At 43.8% G+C, this 22,061-nt stretch overlaps 1 protein-coding gene across 2 annotated transcripts in view; it reads left to right on the plus strand.

Moving 5' to 3' along the window:
• epha4b (eph receptor A4b) overlaps positions 1-12,364 on the plus strand; it is a 96,129-nt gene extending 83,765 nt beyond the window's left edge. Inside the window, exons 14-19 of one of the 2 annotated variants that reach the window (XM_028592831.1) lie at positions 3,083-3,144; positions 6,258-6,467; positions 8,578-8,727; positions 8,898-9,091; positions 10,369-10,509; positions 10,768-12,364. In XM_028592831.1, the coding sequence (XP_028448632.1) occupies positions 3,083-3,144; positions 6,258-6,467; positions 8,578-8,727; positions 8,898-9,091; positions 10,369-10,509; positions 10,768-10,867 (857 nt within the window). In that variant the 3' untranslated portion in view covers positions 10,868-12,364. The remainder of the gene's footprint in view (positions 1-3,082; positions 3,145-6,257; positions 6,468-8,577; positions 8,728-8,897; positions 9,092-10,368; positions 10,510-10,767) is intronic. The other variant, XM_028592832.1, reaches the window with a different exon arrangement.
• The last annotated feature ends 9,697 nt before the right edge of the window (positions 12,365-22,061 follow it).

Consider the following 22,061-nt stretch of genomic DNA (forward strand, 5'->3'; position numbering starts at 1 on the left):
ATGGATGGATGAGATAGGACACAAGAGCGAGGAAATGAGAGAGAGAGGATGGGGCTTGAGAACAAATGAGGGCAAAGAGATTTGAGGAAAAGAGGGGCGGATCGACGAGAGGAGGTATGGCGAGGAGACAAATGTGAGGAAATGAGCAGAGATGAGAAAGCGAAGAGGGGGGAGGAGAGGTGAAGAGAGGAGAGGAGATAAGGTTATTGAGTTTCTGTCTTACTGTTTCTCCGCACCCTCACATGGTGCTTCCCAGAACAGAGATTGGTCCTGTGTTAAAAGCATCGTATCACTTAGTTCGGAGCCTTAACATTAATCAATACAGCCGTTATTTCATTTTCTCGTTTGTACCTTGGGCCGTGTCTCATTCAATAATGCGGTAATGCGGCCCACTGGCCAATCACAGATAGCCATTCATAATGTAATTGTCCAGATGTATACAGACTGCATTGCTTTCGTTTACGCTCACACCAACACACACGGAAACAGCCTCTCATAATGTCATTTACAAGATATACTGTATAAACCTAGTCTCTGTCGCTTTGACACACACACACACACACACACACACACACACACACATGTGAAGCCTAAATGACCCGAGCTCTATCCTGGGGAAAGCAGAGACGACACTTTCTACTTTCACCTAATGAAGAGCTGTAAAAAAGAAGAAAAAAAAAGTAGAAAAACTCCTTACTGATCGTTCCATAACGCACTCCACCTGGCAGAACATCAATACCCAATCTACACACACACACTGACACACACTCACACACACACACGGGAGGATGTTTTTAGCTCCACAAACGGCTGCGTTATTTTCTAAAGGCGATGAATGGCTAGAAATTTGTATGAATATGAACGTGATTAGTTAATTACGTGCTTTCAGGAAGAAATTGAGGAGCGCTTATGAATGTTTGGCGGAGAGGAGCTCCGCGACGAGTTGAAGAGGCTCCGTCCTGCCTGTGTGTGTGCTGGTGTGTGTGTGTGTTTGAGTTTGAAATGTGGATGGTTTGAAATGTGGTGACGCCGCAAGAAGTAAAAGGGATTTAACTGTATCATCGAGTGTGCGCGTGTGTTTGTGCTGGCACTTGACAAAAAGAGACGGAACCGGCTTACATACAGCGGGAGTGGTCGGTTTTATTGGTATGCACGCCAGGCTCACATGGTTCTCTAAGCCGACACATCGGGATGAATGGGTTTCATTGTGCTTCTCTCTTGACCGCATCTAACGACGTAAGCCTGAACGTAATATTCTCCTTCACTGGTAACATACATGGCCTCACACACACACACACACACACACACACACACACAGACAGACACACCTCCCCAAGGTGGACAGAAGGCTGTGAAGAGTCAGACCTCCTTTTATGTGGGATCAATCCCATTAACTCTTTTATCCGTCGCTGTGACAAACACACGCACACAAAAGCACACATATGTTCACCTCTGATCAGAGCTGAGATCAGACGGTCATCATTGTGCCACCTCACCACCCCCTACTTGCCCTGCCCTGAAACCAGTTCTGTCTCTTTCTCTCTCTCTCACACACACACACACACACACACACACAGAGCAACACACCACACACAACACAGGCCCCGTGTGGAGATAAATGTGACCAGCAGTCCTCACCCCGAGCAGAAGAAAATCCAATTCTCTTTCACTTTTATCCCTGAGACTAATGTTTCTGTCAGAGAAGACACCACCACCAGAGACCAGGCGACTCTGTTTGGGTGTGTGTGTGTGTGTGTGTGTGTGTGTGTGTGTGTGTGTGTGTGTGTGTGTGTGTGTGTGTGTGCGTGCGTCTGTGTTTGCTGCAGTGAGATAGTGAATTCGTTTAAGGTGATGTATTGCTGTCTTTACCTACAATCTCACTGTAGGCCTCTGTGGTTTGTTCCTGCCTTTCCATGACAAGATTTTGACCACTCCCCCTCTCCTCTCCGTCTTTTCCTTTCATCCCCATTTCCTCCTTGTCTTCTTTCCTTTCCTCCCCTCCCCACTCCTTCCCTTCTCGCTTTCCCTTTCCTCCTCCCATCCATCCCTCTTTTATCTTTTAACCCTTTGCTTCTTTTGTTAACTTTACACTCGTCAATCCTCGATTTGTTTTCCATTCATTTCTTTCCCAATTCCCTTTTTCCTTTCAATTTATTTCACAATTTCAATTTTTAATTCAGTGAAGCTTTATTGTCATGGTTTTTGGATTTGATTTTTTTTGAAGACTGGGATCTTTGGGGGGTACATTATGGGAAAATTTCATTTCTACTTTTTTTTCTACTATTTTCTGTGTTCCATAACATTACCCTCTCTGTCTCCACTTCTTCAGCCTTCCTCTCTCGTGCTGTCTTTATCTCCCCTCCCCCCCCCCTTCAAGTTTGTTCCCAGCATCTCTGAGGTCTGATTGGGCAAATGTGACCCACAACTGACATAGTCTGTGTTTACAAGTCTCTCCCTCTCACACACACACACACAAAATCATTTGTACTGCACAATGCACGTTTGTTTTTGATTGGCAAAGCTCAGATGTAGGGGGGGGTGGCACCTAGGGAGAACCCTGTAAAACGGGGACAACTGCTGTTTTTGGTGTGTGTGTGTGCGCGTGTGTTTACATGTGCAGGTACTTTGTTAATCATTTGTAAGCCCCACCAGATGCCATACAGGGGACCATAGTGCGCGGGGCCTGTCAGTCAACCACCCCTTCATCACACAAACACACACTCATGCAGGTGCAGGTGCATACAGCGATCCAACCACAACCCCCTTCCCCTTGAGGCTGATTAGTATTCATGAGATCTCAGGAGGCCCCCCTAATACACACACACACACATATTCTGGTAGATTGGTCCATTCTAATTATCTCCTGGCGTTTATGGAGAGGGCTGATTAGAAGCTGTCAGTGTGACTGATGACGACATGCCATGTTATCCCCTAGAGAGGGGCAGAGAGGCCGAGAGGAAGGCTGGTCACAGCTGTGGTCCCCACTACTTCTCTGTCCTCCTTTCTTTATAGTCGGCTTCTAGTTTCTTTGTTTCTTGTCATTCTGCTCCACTAACAGCGGCCTTATTATGTGTGTCTGTAGGTAAACCAGTGATGATCATAACGGAGTTCATGGAAAACGGATCCCTGGACACTTTTCTCAAGGTGAGTCACAGCTAGGCTCAAAGGAACATGGCGGATGCATTTCCTGCAAGGCCAGGGCCACAAGTCTTTACAAAGGCCATGTGGAAAATGATGTCCCAGCTGTACTGAGAGCTCATTCTTTCAAAACATATTCATAAAAAGGTACCTGAAATTGGTTTCATATCAAGCTGGAGAATTCAATCTATAAAAAGTTTTACACAAAGGACTAAAGTTTACAAGTCTCTTTCAGCTGATTAGTTTGTTTGTTTTTTTTAACTTGTTTTGAGCCACATTTCCATATGCAGTCACCACATTACCAAGTGTAAAAGATACTTTGACACAATCTAAAAAAGAACATAACTTGTTTTGTGCAGCTTGGAACGACACATTTTCAATATAAAAATAGCAAAACATCTTCACTCAGTGGCACAGTGTGCGTAGTAGATGGATAATTGCCATCTAAAATTAATTATACACAGTGAGCGTATTAACGGGGTGACATGTTGACTCTGTATTTCTTTCTTATTACTCGCTTGATGGTAAATAGGATGAAAATCACTATTGTTTCAGCTGCAAGAATTATTATTATACAGTGCGCATACATGGATGTAGTGATTATGGTCATGATATGTTCAGTACATACACATACACACACACACACTTAGTATGGATACAGAAGTGGCTGAGAACAGCAACATTTAGATGGATGCATGGCCTCCCCACACTTGTTGTTTGCTACAATAGGTCTATGAAATGCACTTAGCATCCACATCCCAGAGCAGAAAACAGCGGCAGACTGCTGATAAATGGGCAATAAAGCAAAGAAAGTGTATTGCTTTGTGAGCAACATTTTGCTCTGTCGGGGGACACAGAAATGAACAGTTCATTTCAAGTGTAATACCGCAAAAAGAATGTCCAAAATGTCAGAGAGATTTACGGGAAATCAGCTTAAACAGAGAAATACAGCCAGCGCCAATATTTCTACAGACTCCTATTATCCTGATCAAGTCTCTAAAAATCATCTCAGTAAAGAGACTAGTTTAAAAACAGAAATAAAACTAAAACGGTTTTTAGATTAAGCGTTGGAACACAGAGTTTAAATCCATGCCAGAGTGTTGTAAAATGAAGTCTTTTGAAGCCGATTTTAGCCAAGGTTATTGCTGAATCCCTTATCAATGAACAGGTTTAAAAAAAATTAATAAAAAAAAAGCAAAGGAAGTCTGTAGAGGCATTGCTTTATTGAAATCGAGATTATGACCGGAGTTAGAGGAGCCTGTCACTCAATACGTCATTACATGAATTGATGTTTTTAAAACACCATCCTTCGGAAACATATCCATGTTCATGTTCCACATATCCAACATGTGTCCTGCAGACATAACCAAATCTAGATGAGATGTACTTTCTCAAAATTATGTAAAATCTCAATTATATCCAGAAAAGTATGGATCTTTTATTTAATTGCCGTTGTGGAAGACAAGCATAAAATGCTGTAGAAGTTGTCAAACGTGTGATTCATTATTACTGTTCATATACAATATTTGCCAGTGAAATAGCAGTATTGATTCAGCTGAGGAGCCCTGAACTGCACTTAGGGTTTTGCATCCCCCAGATGAATAGCTTGTTGCAGCCCTGGTGTCTCTCACATTAAAAGTCCCCCTGATTCATATTCACAGTTGTTTGTCAGCCGGTAAAATCACTGCAGTGCTCCAAAGCCATTAAGCCTGTGATGATAGGCCCATCACTAAATAGACACCAATCCCATCAGCAACACTGAAGCAAAATGAAATGAAATCTGACGGATAAAAAAATAGCCTGGAATAACACAAACACACATACGCACGCACGCACGCACGCACACACGCACGCGCGCATGTTGTGTGTATGTAACGAAGGTCATAAAGAGTGTCCGCAGTGGCTCAATATAATTATGGCATTTTATGGGTTTTACAACTCATCCGTGCTGCTGGCATCCATATGCGTCTTTAATTATTCTGACCATTTATTAAGCAGTCGTCCCTCGGAAATAACAAAACCAACGCTCTGTCGGCTTCCTCTCTTCGGTCTCCTTGTTGCTACCTACAGTAGCCTTTCTATCCTTAGCAAGTGTTTCCTTTTAGTTTTCTGGTAAAAAACAAACAAACAAAAAAACTGAAGTTATATGGCGGAACATGCCAAAAAGTCTCATGTTCCATCGTCACCGTTCTCATCCGTCTCCTTCATCTCCCTGTCCAACCTCTCTGCCCCTGCATTTGTCTCCTCTCTCTCTCTTTCACTGCCCTGCCCACCCGTCCTCCTCCTCCTACTCCTTCCTGGAAATGCAACGTGGTGGGCAGATTGATAGAGGAAGTCTGTAGGTTTGTTAGACAGTCCAATCAATCAGCATCTCACAAAACCCCCGGCTAATTAACTTACTCCGCAGCTGCTGAGGGAGTGAGAGAGAGAGAGAATGGTAGAGGAAAGGGGGGGGTTGTGCACAGATGTAGAAAGATGAAAGAAGATAGATAGACAGATGGACACCGAGTCAAAGTAATACTGAGTTCGCTCTCGTGGAGACAGTGACTAAGGACTGACAGAGATGGATGGAGAGAACAAAGAGACAGAGGGAAGGAGAGATGATATATAAAGGACAGAGAGGGTGACTGATAACACGGATGGCTTTTTAACGGGGACCGTTGGCCCAGGGCAGAAATAATTGGCAGAGGAAGGTGAGCTGGACCGCCATCGATCAACAGGCTCTGCTCTCTGCCAAAGACGGCTCAAATCTGAAAAAAAACACACGGTCAGTGTTAGACAGGAAAGTTCTGTCTGCTCTGTCAGAGCCAATCCTCTTTTTTTTTTTTTTGGTGATCCTCCACTGATCCCTGGGCGGAGAAATTCACCTTTTGCTGGCCACCCTCCAGAGATAGGTCAAAGCGCAGGGTCAGCGAGAGCTGGCAGGGATTCAGAGTCTTGCTCCGAAAACACTTCAGAAGCACCGTCATTACAGACGCTTGAATCGTGGCTTACACCTTCGCTTCCAGCTGAGCTTGTTGAGGACTTTACCCTGATCAGTGCGACCCCCCCCCTCCACCTCTACCTGTGCCGTACTGTGCTGTGTATTCATTCACCTTTCTCCTTGTCTCACCCTCCAGAAACACGACGGCCAGTTCACGGTGATCCAGCTGGTCGGCATGCTGCGCGGCATCGCCTCAGGTATGAAGTACCTGTCGGACATGAGCTACGTCCACCGAGACCTGGCGGCTCGAAACATCCTGGTCAACAGCAACCTGGTGTGTAAGGTGTCTGACTTTGGCCTGAGCCGAGTTCTGGAGGACGACCCAGAGGCGGCCTACACCACGAGGGTAAGACGCGCTTTCATGTTCTGCGGCCGTCATAAACAAATGTGATTTCCAATTACAGTCCAACCACCCATTGACCTATATATACATCATTAGATTCAGTCCAAAACCAAACTTAACATATTACCCCGAGATATTCAGTTCTGATCCAAAACGTTGGCAACGAAGAGGAAATACGTGTAATTTGTCCTTGTATTTCACGATCCACGCTCTCCATCTCATCTTTTCAGAAAGAAAGCTTCTCATTTTTCTCCTGACACATCACGTGATCAGAGCTGATAGCCGAGTCCATTTAGATCCACTCAGTTATTATCCCCGTTCGCACAAACACTAAAGGCACAACAGGTGCTTTCAGTTTTGAATGGAACCTCCAAAACAAATTCTGGCTTTAGCGCTGCATTCAAGACTCGAAAGTTTGCTAAAGGGTGCGAACCTATTATACTGGTTTTGATAACCACAGCAAACAGAACAAGCACTTTGAACAAATGTGTGAAAAGCTGATCACTGCAGTAAACGGCTTCCCGATTTCATATGATATAGCTCGAACAAGCTACATTATAATGATGCATGAAAACCCATTGTTCAGGAAACAAACTACTTTGTTTGTTTTCCAGAATAGAAATGGGAGAATATAACTGTCCAATCAGAGCTGAATATGTAAAGTACGCTACCACACGAGAAAGCTGCAGTCTCATGAGTGGCAAGATATATTATGTAATATAGATAATACAACAGACATTACACCTGTGGCAATGGAGCGGGACCCTAACCCCATAAGAGTGTATATAATTTGGACAACTCTGGCCCAGTGTCTGGTTTCGGTTACAACAGTAGGAACTGAGAGGACCTGTAATGACCTCTTCTCTACTTGTATAACATGTTTCTGTAATGACTGGACAAAGAAACACTGTAAGGCTCTAAACATGTGTTATTGACACACAGCTTACATATATAGTCAAATCAAAGAAGTCTTCGGCACCATCACCATCACCCTCCTCTCACAGAGCACAGAGAGAATGGAGAACCTCATACAACACTGCGTTAAACCACTGCAGAGTAACTCATCTAAAATGCCCACAAGGAGATGGCATTATTCATATTCATAGGAAGTGTTGGGGATGTTATTTTTAATATGGCATTAGCATTGCCCTGTGAGGAGTGTATCTGGCGCTGACTGCTCTATTGCAATTCCCCCCCCACCATCCACCCCCCACCCCCACTGATGTCAGGAGACCTAGATGGAGAGCTGCAGGCATGTGTGTGTGGGGGTGGGAGGGGGCAGTGGAGGAGTGGATATCAAATAAAACTGAGATCGAGGAACGCTTGGAGAGAAAGAGAGAGAGAACATAAGGGAAGGCTGGGGAAGGGTCCAGTGAGAGCAGTTTAAAGAGAAGGAAGGGGTTGGGGTAGGGGGTTGACTGGGGGGGAGTGGGGGAGGGGAGTGGGGGAGGGGAGGGGGGGAAACAAAAGTACAGTGCCGAGTGACTTGGCAGCTTTGTCTTTTATTTGACTTTGTCCAAGCTGAGATGGGAAATGCTAGGTGGTGCAGAGGCAGCTGCCGCATGTTAAAAAGCTGAACCAAGAGCCCTATAGAGGTATACTGTGTGTGTGTGTGTGTGTGTGTGTGTGTGTTAGACAGAGCGAGCGAGAGAGAGAGAGAGAGAGAGAGAGAGAGAGCGGGGGTATGTTACTGCCTATTGTGTCTATACAGTGGGCTTTATGGAATCCTTTTGATCTGTGCATCAACAACAAGGGCAGGAGCAGCATGCAAGAAGATGAAAAAAAGATGGCAAAATAAAGTGAAAGAAAGTAGACACTGGGGCAAAAGTAACCCTTATGTTGTGAGCAGATTAGAGAAAAGTGTTAAATTGGTGTATAATCTCACCTGCTAGGTTCTTGAAGGCAGTGCTGCACCGAGTTTCTCCGCAGCCACCATCTAATTATTATTATTATTATAAATTTTTTTCAGCCCTGCTTTTGATTTATCATAGCGCTTAGCCACAAACATACCTATAAAGCAACCTCTACATAGTTACATCATTCCAGAGTGGGTGGGTGACATATTCGGTATGCCATAATGTGTTGACTGTGTTGTGAACTACTGTACCTCCAGGGAGGAAAGATCCCCATCAGATGGACGGCTCCAGAGGCCATAGCTTACAGGAAGTTCACCTCAGCCAGCGATGTGTGGAGTTACGGCATCGTCATGTGGGAGGTGATTTCATACGGAGAGAGACCCTACTGGGAGATGTCCAACCAGGATGTGAGTCACAAACACGTACATCATGTCTCAGTTACAGTGACCAAGACAGTGTTTTTTCCTCAATCTTCAGCTCAACTCTTAACTATGAGAATGAATGTTCCTGGACATTTCTATTTCTCTCTCTTGTATTGATCCCAGAACCTGATGTTTCACCCCGTCTCCCCCCACAGGTGATCAAAGCGATAGACGAGGGCTACCGTCTCCCCGCTCCTATGGACTGTCCTGTGGTGTTGCACCAGCTCATGTTGGACTGCTGGGAGAAGGGACGCAGCGACAGGCCAAAGTTTGGACAGATTGTCACAATCCTGGACAAGCTCATCAGAAACCCAGCCAGCCTCAGAGAGCTCGCCAACAGCTCAGCATGGTACTGAGCTGTGACACACACACACGCATATACTGTAGGCCTGACATAGCTGGATTGGATTATACTGTAGGAAGGTACACGTGCAGAAGACATAATCACTGCTCTAGATTGACATTGTAAATCTACTTTGTCAGTTTGGAAAATTGTGCAAAGTAAAGCATGGCATTGTGGTTTAGTAAAATGATATTCTTATCTTTTCTCAGCAAAGTTACATTTGTCAGTGAAAAGGTATGAATATAGGGTTGTGGGTTGGCATTATGCGTAGTCTCACATTCTAAATTTAGACTCTCTTCCTTCCCAGTTCGCACACATCCATAGAATTTTATTATTTTTACATTTTATACTTCAGGCATTTAGCTGATGTTCAGACTAGCATAACAGAATATGCTTCCGTCCCTTTCAAAGATGACAGATGACACTATGAACAAAGAAAATAAATCAGACGGGCGCCCGGATAGCTCAGCTGGTGGAGCGGGCGCCCATATGTAGGGGTTTGCTCCTCGATGCAGCGGGCCCGAGTTCGGCTTTCAACCTGCGGCCCTTTGCTGCATGTCATTCCCCCCTCTCTCTCTCTCCCCTTTCATGTCTTCAGCTGTCCTGTCAAAAATAAAGGCCGAAAATGCCCAAAATTAAAGAAATTAAAAAAAATCTGAAAAACAGAAGCTCAAAAGCACTACTACTGTAGACACCAAGAACAAAGTGACCAGAATGAAGAGTCGTATACACAAATCTTATACACTATGTCATGGCCTCAACTGAAGCATATACAGCATGGGTATGTAAGTGCATGTCATATGTACAGTAAGTGCAGATGCAATGCTACAAGGTATTTATTAAGTTTGAGCATGCAAATGAATAAACAGAACTTATGGCAATAGGAAGCAAACCAACAAGTCAAACGCTCCGACAAGTAAAGCCATGTGCGCTTGTACTAGCGAGGGGATGAATCATTATTCATACTTACCCACTAGCGGGTAGGTTAAGTTTAGGGTTTATGTTTTCTTTTCTTATGTTTTTTTTTACAGTGGATTTGAGTCTGTCATGTTGCGGTTGTTGTCCGTCCCGATGCAGTTAGAGCACCCTGAATGAGCACTAACTAGCTCCTCAAGTGTGCTGCTGACACGTTTTATTTTTACACAGCCAATGCCCTAACGACAGTTAGACTTAGGTACAGCTCCAGGGGGGAAAAATGATTGACCTCAGCACCAATCAGAAACTTCTAAAGCCACTCAACAGGACAACATTTCATTGAGTTGCGAGTGTGCTTTGTATCCCAGCAGGGAGGACCTGTCCCCCCCAGAGCTCAGTGTGAGCACAGTGGATGAGTGGTTGGAGGCCATCAAGATGGGCCAGTATAAGGAGAACTTTTCCAGTGCTGGATATGTCAGCTTGGACTCAATCCTCTACATCAGTGTCAGGTACAAACGGCTGGTGACTCATCCCAGTTAAATGAAGCACTCAAAAGGTCAATATTGTCAGTAAAAGACATAATATATTCCACTTGAGTGTCATTTAAAAGTAAAAAAAAAAAAAAGGGGATTTACACAAGTGTCTTGGACATGAAACCTCAGCAGCTGCCTGTCATTTAAGGGACAATGTAGATTTCTTTCTCTAAAAGTGACATTAATGAATATTGTTTGGATATTTTGCATTTTTTTTTTCTGTCTTCCTTGTAGTGAATTGTCCAAGATGGGTGTGAGTCTTGCCGGCCACCAGAAGAAGATTTTGTCCAGCGTGCAGAGCCTGCAGACCCAGGGGACGCACGTCCAAGTATAACAGTTTCCGCATAAACGCACAGCGAGACGGAGCCAAAATGGATGCTCCTGTGAAGAGTTTCCCCCGCTGAAACAACCAGCTGTAATGGAAACTCTGTGCTCGGGCCTCCATTGATCTTGAGACACACTGAGGTGGAGACAACATGGGACGCTTGACTTCTTCACCTTCTCGCAGTTTCACCATTCTTCCCATCCTCGATGGGCACTACCGGCTTTAGCACTCAAAGAGTCCCGGCGACACAGCCACCGTTGTGGAGCGACAGAGAGACGCACGTCCAACAACAAGGCCACATCTAGAGCATCCCAGACCATTTCACATCATATCAGCTCAACAAAAGAAGAAAAACATATTCTTAACAAAGGAAATGACAAAAAAATAAATAAACTAGAATATAATTATCATCACTGTCTGTGAGGTGTAGAGTTGTTTTGTTTTTTTTCCCGTCATTTTGTTTCCATTTTGAGTTTTCACCTCGAAGAGTTTAAAAAGGATCGGAAGATATGTATATGTGTAGATATATGTGTATATGGGCTACGTGTCCCACAACCGTAGAGATGGACCTAACGTTTGTATTGGTGGTGAGGTTTGTATCGCTCAAACTTCATGGGAGTTGTTACCTAGTTCCATGTATGGCCCTTTCCAGGGCTCTCTGTATACAGAGAGCCGATGGGTGAGCCAAGGTTTCGGAATGACATGAATGTGTGTGTGTGTGTGGGGGGGAACAGAAAACTGGACCTTTAGAGATAGAGAGGGATATAAAGACTTTGCTAGCTCATGTAGAATGGACGAATGCTTCATTTAAATAGTGTTTTTGACCAGGACAAGGGCTTCCCTAGAGACTGCTCTCAGACACACTTCCATAGCAACTAGACCCAGTGCACCTTTGCCAGTCCGCTTGCACTTGTGACGTAACCGAGTGCAAAGAAACTGCTTAAGCTGCAGTTCGCACAGATACATTTGTACTCTTCCATAACTGACTGTCTATTCCCAACAACATTGTCTATTCAGCTGTTACAGTATGATGTTGTTGGGAATATTTCAGCCCAGAAAGTTTGCCTTCCCATGTTTCAGGTGCGTTAAGAAAGTTATAGTGTTTTATGTGTTGGGGCCAAGGGGATGCCAAGGTCTTCATTGAGTTGACACTGTTAAGAAGGTGTTCCTTGTTTTTCCAGTGTTGTGCCATGTACAGTAACCTTGAAATGTTCATCTGGGCAACATACCACCATTGCTACTACACTCTGTCCTGTCATCAGTTAATATGGCTGGATGATAACACAAGGGCGGTCACAGTTATTACAGTTCTTTGTTCAAATAGTCTGCTTGATGAAAGGGAGCATTGGAAAAGAAACCCTTTTTTTTCATCAAGATGAAATATTAGCAGTGTTTATTTTCAGCACTGCCACCAAGAGAGGGTAGAGCTGGGGGATGTAGAGAATATCAAATATCACGATATTTTGGACCAAATACATCGATGACGATATTGTAGGCTTAACAATTGGTGCTTTCACAAAATATATAAAAAATTACATTTTTGATGAATAGTCATCAGTAATGTGGATACAATGACTAAGTAGGTAAAGGCAAACAATAGAACAGCTAGAACAGTCTGGTGAGTTCAGAAAATAGCATCACTTTACTGTAATGCAGCCTTTAAAACCAGGAAAAGACAACACTTATGACATATTACGATATCCAAAATTTAAGACGATATCTAGTCTCATATATCGATATAATATCGATATATTACCCAGCCCTATAAGAGGGTACATTTTACTCAAAAAATAAAAATAAAAAGATGAGTTGTGTGTCTTGAACTGTATCACTTATCAGACATGCCAACCTATTTCAAGCATCCCTAGTTTCAAACCAATACTGATAAGGTACATTTACAAAACAATGTTTACAGCAAAAAGCAAATAAATTGGTTTGTTGGTTTTTCTGTATTGGAGGGGAACTGCTGCTTATCACATTAAATACAAGCTGGGAGCACTTTGCGTGCACTGCATTAATGCCACTAAACCTGCTTTAGTGTATTCCCAAACCCGGTTTTAATATATCTGGTACTCTACAGGACCAACAGTGGCATAAAGTACAGTATATATGATTGTATCATAGTGTAAAAATTGTACAGTGTTGATTTCCAATGTTAGAATGTTTGTAATGATGATGATGATGATGATGATGACTATGATGTACTTTTATTGTGAAAAAGAGATTTCTGAAGTACTCGTTCAGGGGCGGGTCATACAGGAGGAAAGTGAAGGGAGGTGATTCGTTGGTCTGAACAAAGGAATGTAGCATGGTGCGAAGCTTCAGCTTTGATTGACAGGTGACAGTGACTGCAGTTTCTACCATAGTGTTAGAATGAGTAGAATGGACTTTCCCTATTGATACACTGGCGTAATTTGCATACCTCTCTTCAACAGTAATTACATGCACTTTTTAAGCTTGGGTCCGCCTACAAAACAGCTTGTAAAAATGCTTGTTTGGGCAAGGTAGGGATGGAAGTAGGGAGGCTGAGATAAGAGACGTCCTCAGATCAAATTTCTATCCACAGACATCACAAATTGAACATTCGCTAAACCCCTCCACCAAGCACAAATTGTCCAATCATAGCTTAGCAACCGTAACTAGGCATGGCTGTCAATCTTCGCATTTCTCTGCACACTTAAGCAATTTTCATGAAGCGTTACTCAGTATTTAAAGAGTTTGCAGGGTGGTGACTTTTTTCAGCCTTTCAGAAACCCAAAATACAAATGCAAAAAGTGTAAGGAATGGATTAAACATTGTGTTTGTCTGTTTTAATGTACACTGCAATTTTTAGTTTCTTTAGTGGATTTGGGGAAGTTTACACCTAAGCAAAGCAACACCAGCCAAATTACCCAGGATAACGTTACGTTTGCCCTAACACATTGTTTAGTCCTCATACTAAAAGCCTTTTCTTTTGTAATTTTGAAAGTGAGCCATGTTGTTTGAAAATCCAAGTATGGGCCCTTTTGAACCCTTTTCACAGGGTTTTGATTTTAAAACAAGTGAGCTGGAAACATTAAAACGTCAGTCGGAGTCACTCATGGAGCTAAAGCTAGCTTAAGGCCGTTTTATGCGTCTACGTCGGACCCTACGCCGTAGCCTGACGTGCACCTCTCGAAAAATTTCCCCCGACTAATTTCCTGGTTCTCCTTCTCCATAAACAATGTGAAATCAAGGGGAGGGTTAACTCTTCCTGCTAAAGATGTCTCACCGTGGTCAGAAAGCACAGGGGAGACACTTTGTTTCTCTTACTATGACTCTAGAGTCGGTACTCGCTCCGAAGCTAATCGCTAATCTAGTCACTCTCTCACTACTCCCTCGCTCTACCACACACTCCCCCCCCACACACGCGCCGGCTCAACACACACACCAGCGCACAATTATAAACACCAGGCCACTTACGTAGGCTACGGCGAAAGCTCTGCGTGGAGCCTCCGCAGAAGCACAAAATGGCCTTTAGCTAGCTAACAGCTACTAAAATATACCAGTGACAGCTGTCCGTTTAGCCAGAAAAAATTATGTTTGGTGGCTAGAAATGAGAAGTCTGCTTTTGTCTACCTCTGTCTGAAATCAAGGACCCAGTGTTTTAAAGATGACTACGAATTTTGATGGTAAATCTGAAAATGCCACGCTAACTGTAAAATATGTTATGTGCCATTCTAGGACGGAAAGCTTGACAAGGCGTAGCAACAGTGATCAGAGGTAAAATGGCGAGGTAGGGTGCAGAGCATATTGCAGGCAGAGAGGCAAAGCACAGCTCAGGCATACGTCATCATTGCTTCTGGCTTTGGTTGCGCCTTGAAAAGGTCAGCGGCAACAGGGTCAAAGTTGAAATAATTTGAACTTTTAGTGCAGCGCTCAGCTAGTCTGGGTAAACCCAGCCTGATCTACCGGTGATTTGATTTCTCCATGCAGCTCAGGCTGGAAATCTGTACGTTTATCTATCCTGCTTACGTTAAAAATCTGCAGGAACCAATCACAAACTGGCTTATCCACCTGGCGCGTTATACAAAGCAGCTTTTTGTTTACATCCAACAGAATCGCAGCAACCCGTTGATGCTGCTGTCGTTGCTACGTCACCCTGATCGATGGTCTGATTGGTTGAAGGACTATCCAATTGCGTACAGAGTCATTTGAACTACGCCCGTTGATCACGCCTCTTGTGCGGTAGAAAATACAGAGCAGACTCCCCAGACTGATGTTCAACCTTAAAAGACTGAGCTTGGTCTGGTGATAGCCAGACTAGCGCTCAGCGGCAATTTTGAGCACCTTCTCTCCCCATAGGAAAAACAATGGCACAGCCAGCGCAGAGCGGCTTCACCGCAGATCAGGTGTAGGTAGGCTTTAGTGGACGGTCAGTTTGGCCCAGTTTCTGCCCTATTGTTTCAGATTACAATACAAAATACAATACAATTCGGAGAGTCTGAAAATGTTAGTACATTCTACTCTTGCTAACTCTATGATTTCACTCTAGCGGACTACCCTTGACCGCTGGCCTTTTAGATGCCTTATTTACTGAGATATTGTTCATTTCTGTTGACCTATAGAGGCGATATTAAGAGTAAAGTGTATGTACAGGTAGTATTTATCTGTGTTTTAAAGATGACCGCACATCAACACCCTGCCCCCCCCCCCCTTCCAACAGCACCTTCACTTTGATTCCTCTAGGCAGAACAAAGTCATTTTGTTCTGAAATATTATAATGAATCTTAAAGCTGGTAGATAAATGGACAAGGTCAGATTAGAAAAAGAATCTTAAAAATCGTTTTTTAAGCTTATTCAACACTCCAACTTTAGAAATTTTAAGAATACAGAAGTCATACCCGCACTTTGGTTTCCACTCTAAAACAATCCCAGGTTTGTGTCACTTTTCACCCTCTCAAGGTTGGTTATGTGGGTTGGTTTGCTTGATTTCAAAAACAATGTTTGTTCTCCATTCCCCGTCAGGGCTGTATTGTAAGTGTTCATAAGTGACTATCATTCAAGAATTTCAGCTCTCTGTCTCTTTCTCTCCTCCTCTCTCTCTTTCTTTGGCCACCGTACAATGCTTATTTGTCCCTCTGCGTTGCTTGTTGTAAAGGGTGTAGGCATTCTAATGTCTTTCATGTTGCTGTAATAAATATGCTAATATTTCTAATTTCTCACCTGGAGCCTGCCGTGTCTTTTTCTTTCAAACATTCGCTGCATTTTTTTCTTTTTTGTTTCTCTCTCTCTCTCTCTCTCTCTCTCTCTCTCTCTCTCTCTCTCTCTCTCTCTCTCAGACACACACCTACACACCCACACACACACCAGAAATATGCATTTCCACTTGCACAGTTCCACAGTAAATTTACACGGGGACTTGCAGAATATGACGGTATAAAATTCCAAATGCTTTTACACATAATGTGTTATGAAGCCCTCGCTTAATTATTTTATGCTGTGTAACAAAGCCTGAAGGTATTACATTTTGTTTTTGAGGAGTGTCCGACCAGTCCAGCAGAAAATCAGCGCATACCTGGGAAATTCAAGAGTAGTCTCATTTGTCCCCAGCTCTGCTGATTTCCATCATAATGCTTTTTGAATGGCAAAATATGGCCGTCCTGCAACCACATCTTCATTATGAGTGTGTGTGTGTGTGTTTCTTACTGAGAGATAATTCTGTCTCAGGGGAGGGGGAAGGTCAGCGACTCCTGGCCTTGGTTAACCCCTTAATGCACTGGCCCAGTTGCTGTCACTCTATGTTACCGCCATTACACCTCATTTACCCCATCATATTAGGCTCCATATTCCCCTATCGCTCCCTCCCTCCGTCGCACACACACACACACACACACACACACACACACACACACACACACACACCCTAGACATTTAAACAAATTCAGTTGTTCGGTCCTGTTCTCCATTTCCTCAGTATCTTCATCCTCCTGCCCTGCTCTTAATCTTCCTGCTGGCATCGTGCATCCCCATTTTTTCTCCCCTACCCTATCCATCCTGTGCAGACAGACAGAAAGGTTGCGGCTAGTTCTCTGACCTTGAATCCCCCATTATCTCCCCTCTCCTTGCTTTTTTCCCCTCATCTCATAGCTTTCTCATTTCCCCTTCCTCCAACCATCTATCCATCCATCCACCCAAAAGTTTTCTCCACATGAAGTCCTTTCAGGTCCATTGCCTCTTTCTGCTATCACCACTGGGTTTCCTTTCACCATTAAAGGCCAATCCATAACGTTGGGCTTTTTGTCTCCAGGTGTCCCAATAGAGAGAATGTCATCCCACGTATTTACTCTGGATAACATGGAGGCCACTGGGTACCAAAGGCTCAGGCGATTGATTCATCATGCAGCTGCTATTGGCATCATGTGAAAAGGTCAGGTGTCCCTATGGAGAACACTTTAAAAGGCCATTGCTGACTGATGAGCCTGTCATGTTTGTATCACATACATGCACAAGCACTCGTTCACTCTCTATCTCTGCCTTTCTCCCTGTTATTCTGACACACACACACACACACACTCTCTCTCCCTCCCTCAGGAATGGTAATTGGGCCCCTCTGTCCTGCTGTCCGGTGTGGGTTAGAGTGTGCCCTAATGTGCAACAGCAGACATCAAAATAACACAGGAGACCAAACCGCCATAGATCCACTGTGACCTCTCCAGGGTCAGCCATATGTGTGCGTGTGTGTCCATAGATGTGCGATTGTTACATCTGTGTGTTCAGAGTGCTCGCGAGACCAAAAACGATGCTCATGTGTGAGTGAGTAAGCAGTGCAACCATCAAAAAGGGAGGCAAAAAGAAAAGATAGAATCTGAACCAGTGGAAAGATTTCATCAGTCATTGGTAAAATTTGATGGAGTTCCTGCTTTGTCGCTCTTGATTGCATCGCGTGTGTGCTCTCTAATCAAATATGGCCGAGTTCAGACGGGCTCGGTGTTTCGCGGTCTTAACGCACACATGCACACCCCATTGCTCTTCTGTCTCATGAGGTTTTAGTTTGCTATCAAAGCGATTTCCTGTCTCAAATTTTCATCAGTAATCAAAGTTCCTGATTGAATTTGAAAAGTGAGCCCAGCTCTATAAATCACATTACATGCCTCACTCCCATCATGCCTGCTCTCATCAGCCACAGGAATGAGACGCCACCCTGGGTGTATGTCTGCGCCATGGTCTGTGTGTGTGTGTGTGTGTGTGTGTGTGTGTGTCTGTGTGTGTGTTCTTGTGCATGCAGAGGAAGAGGAAAATGGATGTTGACAGAGCTGTGAGTTGATCCTTGCAATTTTTTGTTGGGACAGATAACACAAAAAGTAGAGAATAGTGAAACGACAATACAGATAACACACATGGGTTTGATTGTGTGTGGACCAGAGATGTTCACAAGTAATTTTTTTGGAAGTCCAAGTCAAGTCTCAAGTCTTCTAGCTCGAGTCCAAGTCCAGTCTCAAGTGTCTGGCCATCTGATCTGGATACAACTATAAAGATAAAATTTGTCTGTTCCCAGCATTAGCACAACACTCTGCGATGGTTAGCTTGTTACCTGTGACGATATATGCTAAATGTAACGTCTCTTTCACGTGACTGACCTATCTAGGTGCGTTTTGAGATGCCTGATGAAGTTCGACGTTGTTGATCAGGCATCATTTATCTTGGTGCCACACACCTTGCACGTAGCCGTTCGCTTATTGACACTGTTTACCAAGTTATTGAAAGCAAAACTAATGACAAAAGACACAACTCCGGTAGGACTTGGTGTCGCCATACTCAATGCATTTTTTGATATGTGAGAACGCACATAAGGCATAGCACATGTGTTATGTTGCACATTATGGCAAAGGGCAGGGGACATGCAGCTCGTCATACGTTTACCCAACGTATATGCGCCAATAAATGAAAATAGAAATACATGAATACATTTACATTTAAAAATCAATAATTGCATTAAAAGAGAACTCTGGGCAAGTTTTACATTAATCTTGATAGCTATATGTATATGAGTACTGCCGATAGCAAAAAAAACAAGCCGAATCGGTGCTAGCAACACGGAGCTGCTGCAGCTAATGCCGAGAGCTCCCACTCAGCTAAAACGGTAGTTATGGGGGCATAAGATAAAGAGTGCCTTTGTGCCTCTTAACAGACACAAAATGCAATTAAAATGTCTGTGCAACATGAGCAGGGCCCTTACATGACAACAAGTGTATTGTTTAAATTCACCTACCCTCTTAGCTGCTAGCTGCCGTCTGGGATGAGTGAGTGTGTTCAGCCAGGCTCCGATAATAATCATCACGCAGCAGTTCCATGTGTATTTGTAGCATATATATCCATTTGGTGTGCTGTCGTTGGTGAATATGAGTCTCTGCAGTGGCGAATTGTGTGGTAGTTTCCTTAGCCAGGCTAGCAGCCCTGACCGGCATCCAGCTTCTACTTCCTCCCCGCCTCCCTCGCCTGCCACACCGACAACAATCCAACAAGCGCCCGCTGGTCTGGTGGAGGTCCTCCAGAGGACAGTTCATGCTTTCGCTGCGAAATTTTGAAGTTTATTCCCCCCTCAAAAATAGGTAATTGATGTATTTGGTCAAAAATATCGTGATATTTAGATTTTTTTCCATATGGTTCAGCACTACTAGCCTGGAAATCCAGACCCAACTCTGAAAGATTAAGGGTCTGGCATTGGGTAATGAAAATGGCCCAACTCGAAGGGTGGCACCAAGCATGCATTTGAAAATCTTCCTGCACGCAATTGGATAACACTACCACCAATCACAACAATACACGAGGAGACGTATCCAGAGCCCCATACGCTCAGCTACCAGCAGAGCTAACTGGTAGATTAAACTGTCGTCATCTGTTTAGCTCGCCTTTGGCCCACCTATATCAGATACACCGATGTGATTGGTGCAGCTTGGCTACAAGGGCATAGTTAATGAGCATCATTACTGAATGCCAGAGTGACTCGCTGAGCAAATTCAAATTGTGCTCTCGCGAGAACTCTGGATTTCCAGGGTACAGCTCTACTACAAAGAGATCCAAAACGACTACAAAGAGACACAAAATAACTCAAAGGAGACCTGTGCCCAGGCGTCCAATGTCTCATAATCTGTCCATGGTTGTTGGTACCAAATAATCTAAAACCTGTAGCGTTTCCAAATACAGTTTGACCCAAGTCAAATAGGTAACCAAAAAAAAAAAAAAAAAAAGAGAATCAGCAAGAATACTGCCTGTATTGGACAGCTGTCACCACCGAAAATCAGTAACAGATTTCGAAATGGAGCAGAAGCACATAGAGGACGGACAGAATAAGAGGAGGGGAGAATAAATAGTGTTTGAGTTTGAGAGAAAAAAAAAATGGTGAAGAAAAAAACTTGGAGGGGTTTGGAGGGACTGAGATAATATTGACCACATAATCCCTTACAGATGTGAAAATCACAGTTTAATGCCTGGCAGACGCGACATGCTGAACTGCTATTGGTATGACTCAAGAGGGACCCGGGCAACAAAGATAAACTCCCTCTCGCTCAAATCGTGCTCTCTGTCGACAGAGAAACCATGATGAAAATCTAAATTTAGAGCAAACATAGCACGACCACATCTGTTGGTCTATAAATTACACAAACAGATACACACGCGCAGGCTGTGTGTCTTTCCAGGGCTCGGTAACTCATATGGGCTGATAGTGTCTATAGAAGCCTTATTTATTTAAGTGTAAACATACTGCTAATGTCTTCTCACTCAGAAATGTACAGGCCTAGTTCTGCCCTCCTGTGAAATCTCATTATGAACCCTGTGTGTGGCAGCTGATTGCAGTGGGTTGCATGATTTCCTGCGCTAGTCGCCTGTCTCCTGTGTGTGTACACGTCTATGTGTGGAGCAGAGAGTGTTCTTCTGTACACACCACGTGTTGATGTGTGCTTCCTATCCTGCGTAACCAAACACAGCGCTTCAAGGGCCATCAATCAAGCCTTGATGTTTGGGGGGGGTGGGGGGTTGGAAGAGTCTAGAAACAGCAGCCACCCCGTCTATGGGCTCAGGCTGAGCTTCGGGGAAGCTCTTTTAGTGTCGGTTGGATCCATAGGAAATGTTTTCGAAAGCAAATGGAGGTGTAGAAGCTCAGGGGCCCTGCAGAATTCAACTCTCTACACCATGCAGCCCACCTGTGTCAAACTCAAGGCCCACGGGCCAAATCCGGCCCCTTGCAGATTTAGATCCGGCCCGTATATATAAATTTGGGTTTAGGAAAGTGTTTTTTAAACTGCAATTACCTGACATTCAAAGCAGAATATGGCAGATTTGCCGACTCTGAGACGCAGAAATTAGCCCCAGAAGCAGAGAGAGAGTTTTCATATTCAGGCTGTGAAACAGGTTGTTGTTAAAAAAAATATATCATTGATTTGCTAAATTCTATGATGGCTAAGGAACTCTTTTGATGGCTTTCGTAGGGCTTCATTTCAACAAAAATGCGACAAAAAGTGTACAGAAATGTCGGAAAAAGCAACAAATTTACAAAAAAGGTGACAAATGTCTGAGAAAGCCACAAAAAAGTCTGAACAAAAACAAATAACCTCTACATGTCTGGCCCTTGGTGTGATTCTCTTTTTCCAGTGTGGCCCTTAGTGAAAAGGAGTTTGATACCCCTGATGTAGCCCATAAGAAATGTGGTCATTTCAGGGTAGTCGGGGTGAAAATATGTTGGCGCAGTTTTCTGTAACATCAAGGCATCAAAACAATATGGCTCTCGTCTGAGCGTCTTTCTTCGTATCATCTTCTACTTTTCTCTCGTTTTGTTTCTCATACAAAGAGGATATGAAACAATGAGGTTGAATTATTTTACAGTAGCACAAGTGTTGTAGACATAAATACAGATCCAGTGCACTGTACAATACTGTGTGTGGTTTTGCTCAATAGAATAGTTGTGCCATTGTTATACACTGTAGGTAAAACTAATTTTTTTGTCGGATGAAAAAGTACTTGGAAGGGGTCTGGTAAATGCGAGAATGGAATGCATTTGTAGAAAGCTATTCTGACACTCACACACACACACACACACACACAAACACACACACACACACACACACACACACACACACACACACACACACACACACACACACACACACGCACACACTCTCTCTCTGCTGGAAACGTAGCTACCAAACTGCTATTTCCGGGCGCCCGGATAGCTCAGTTGGTAGAG

Source organism: Perca flavescens, chromosome 12, assembly GCF_004354835.1.
Source record: "Perca flavescens isolate YP-PL-M2 chromosome 12, PFLA_1.0, whole genome shotgun sequence".
Classification (NCBI taxonomy): domain Eukaryota; kingdom Metazoa; phylum Chordata; class Actinopteri; order Perciformes; family Percidae; genus Perca; species Perca flavescens.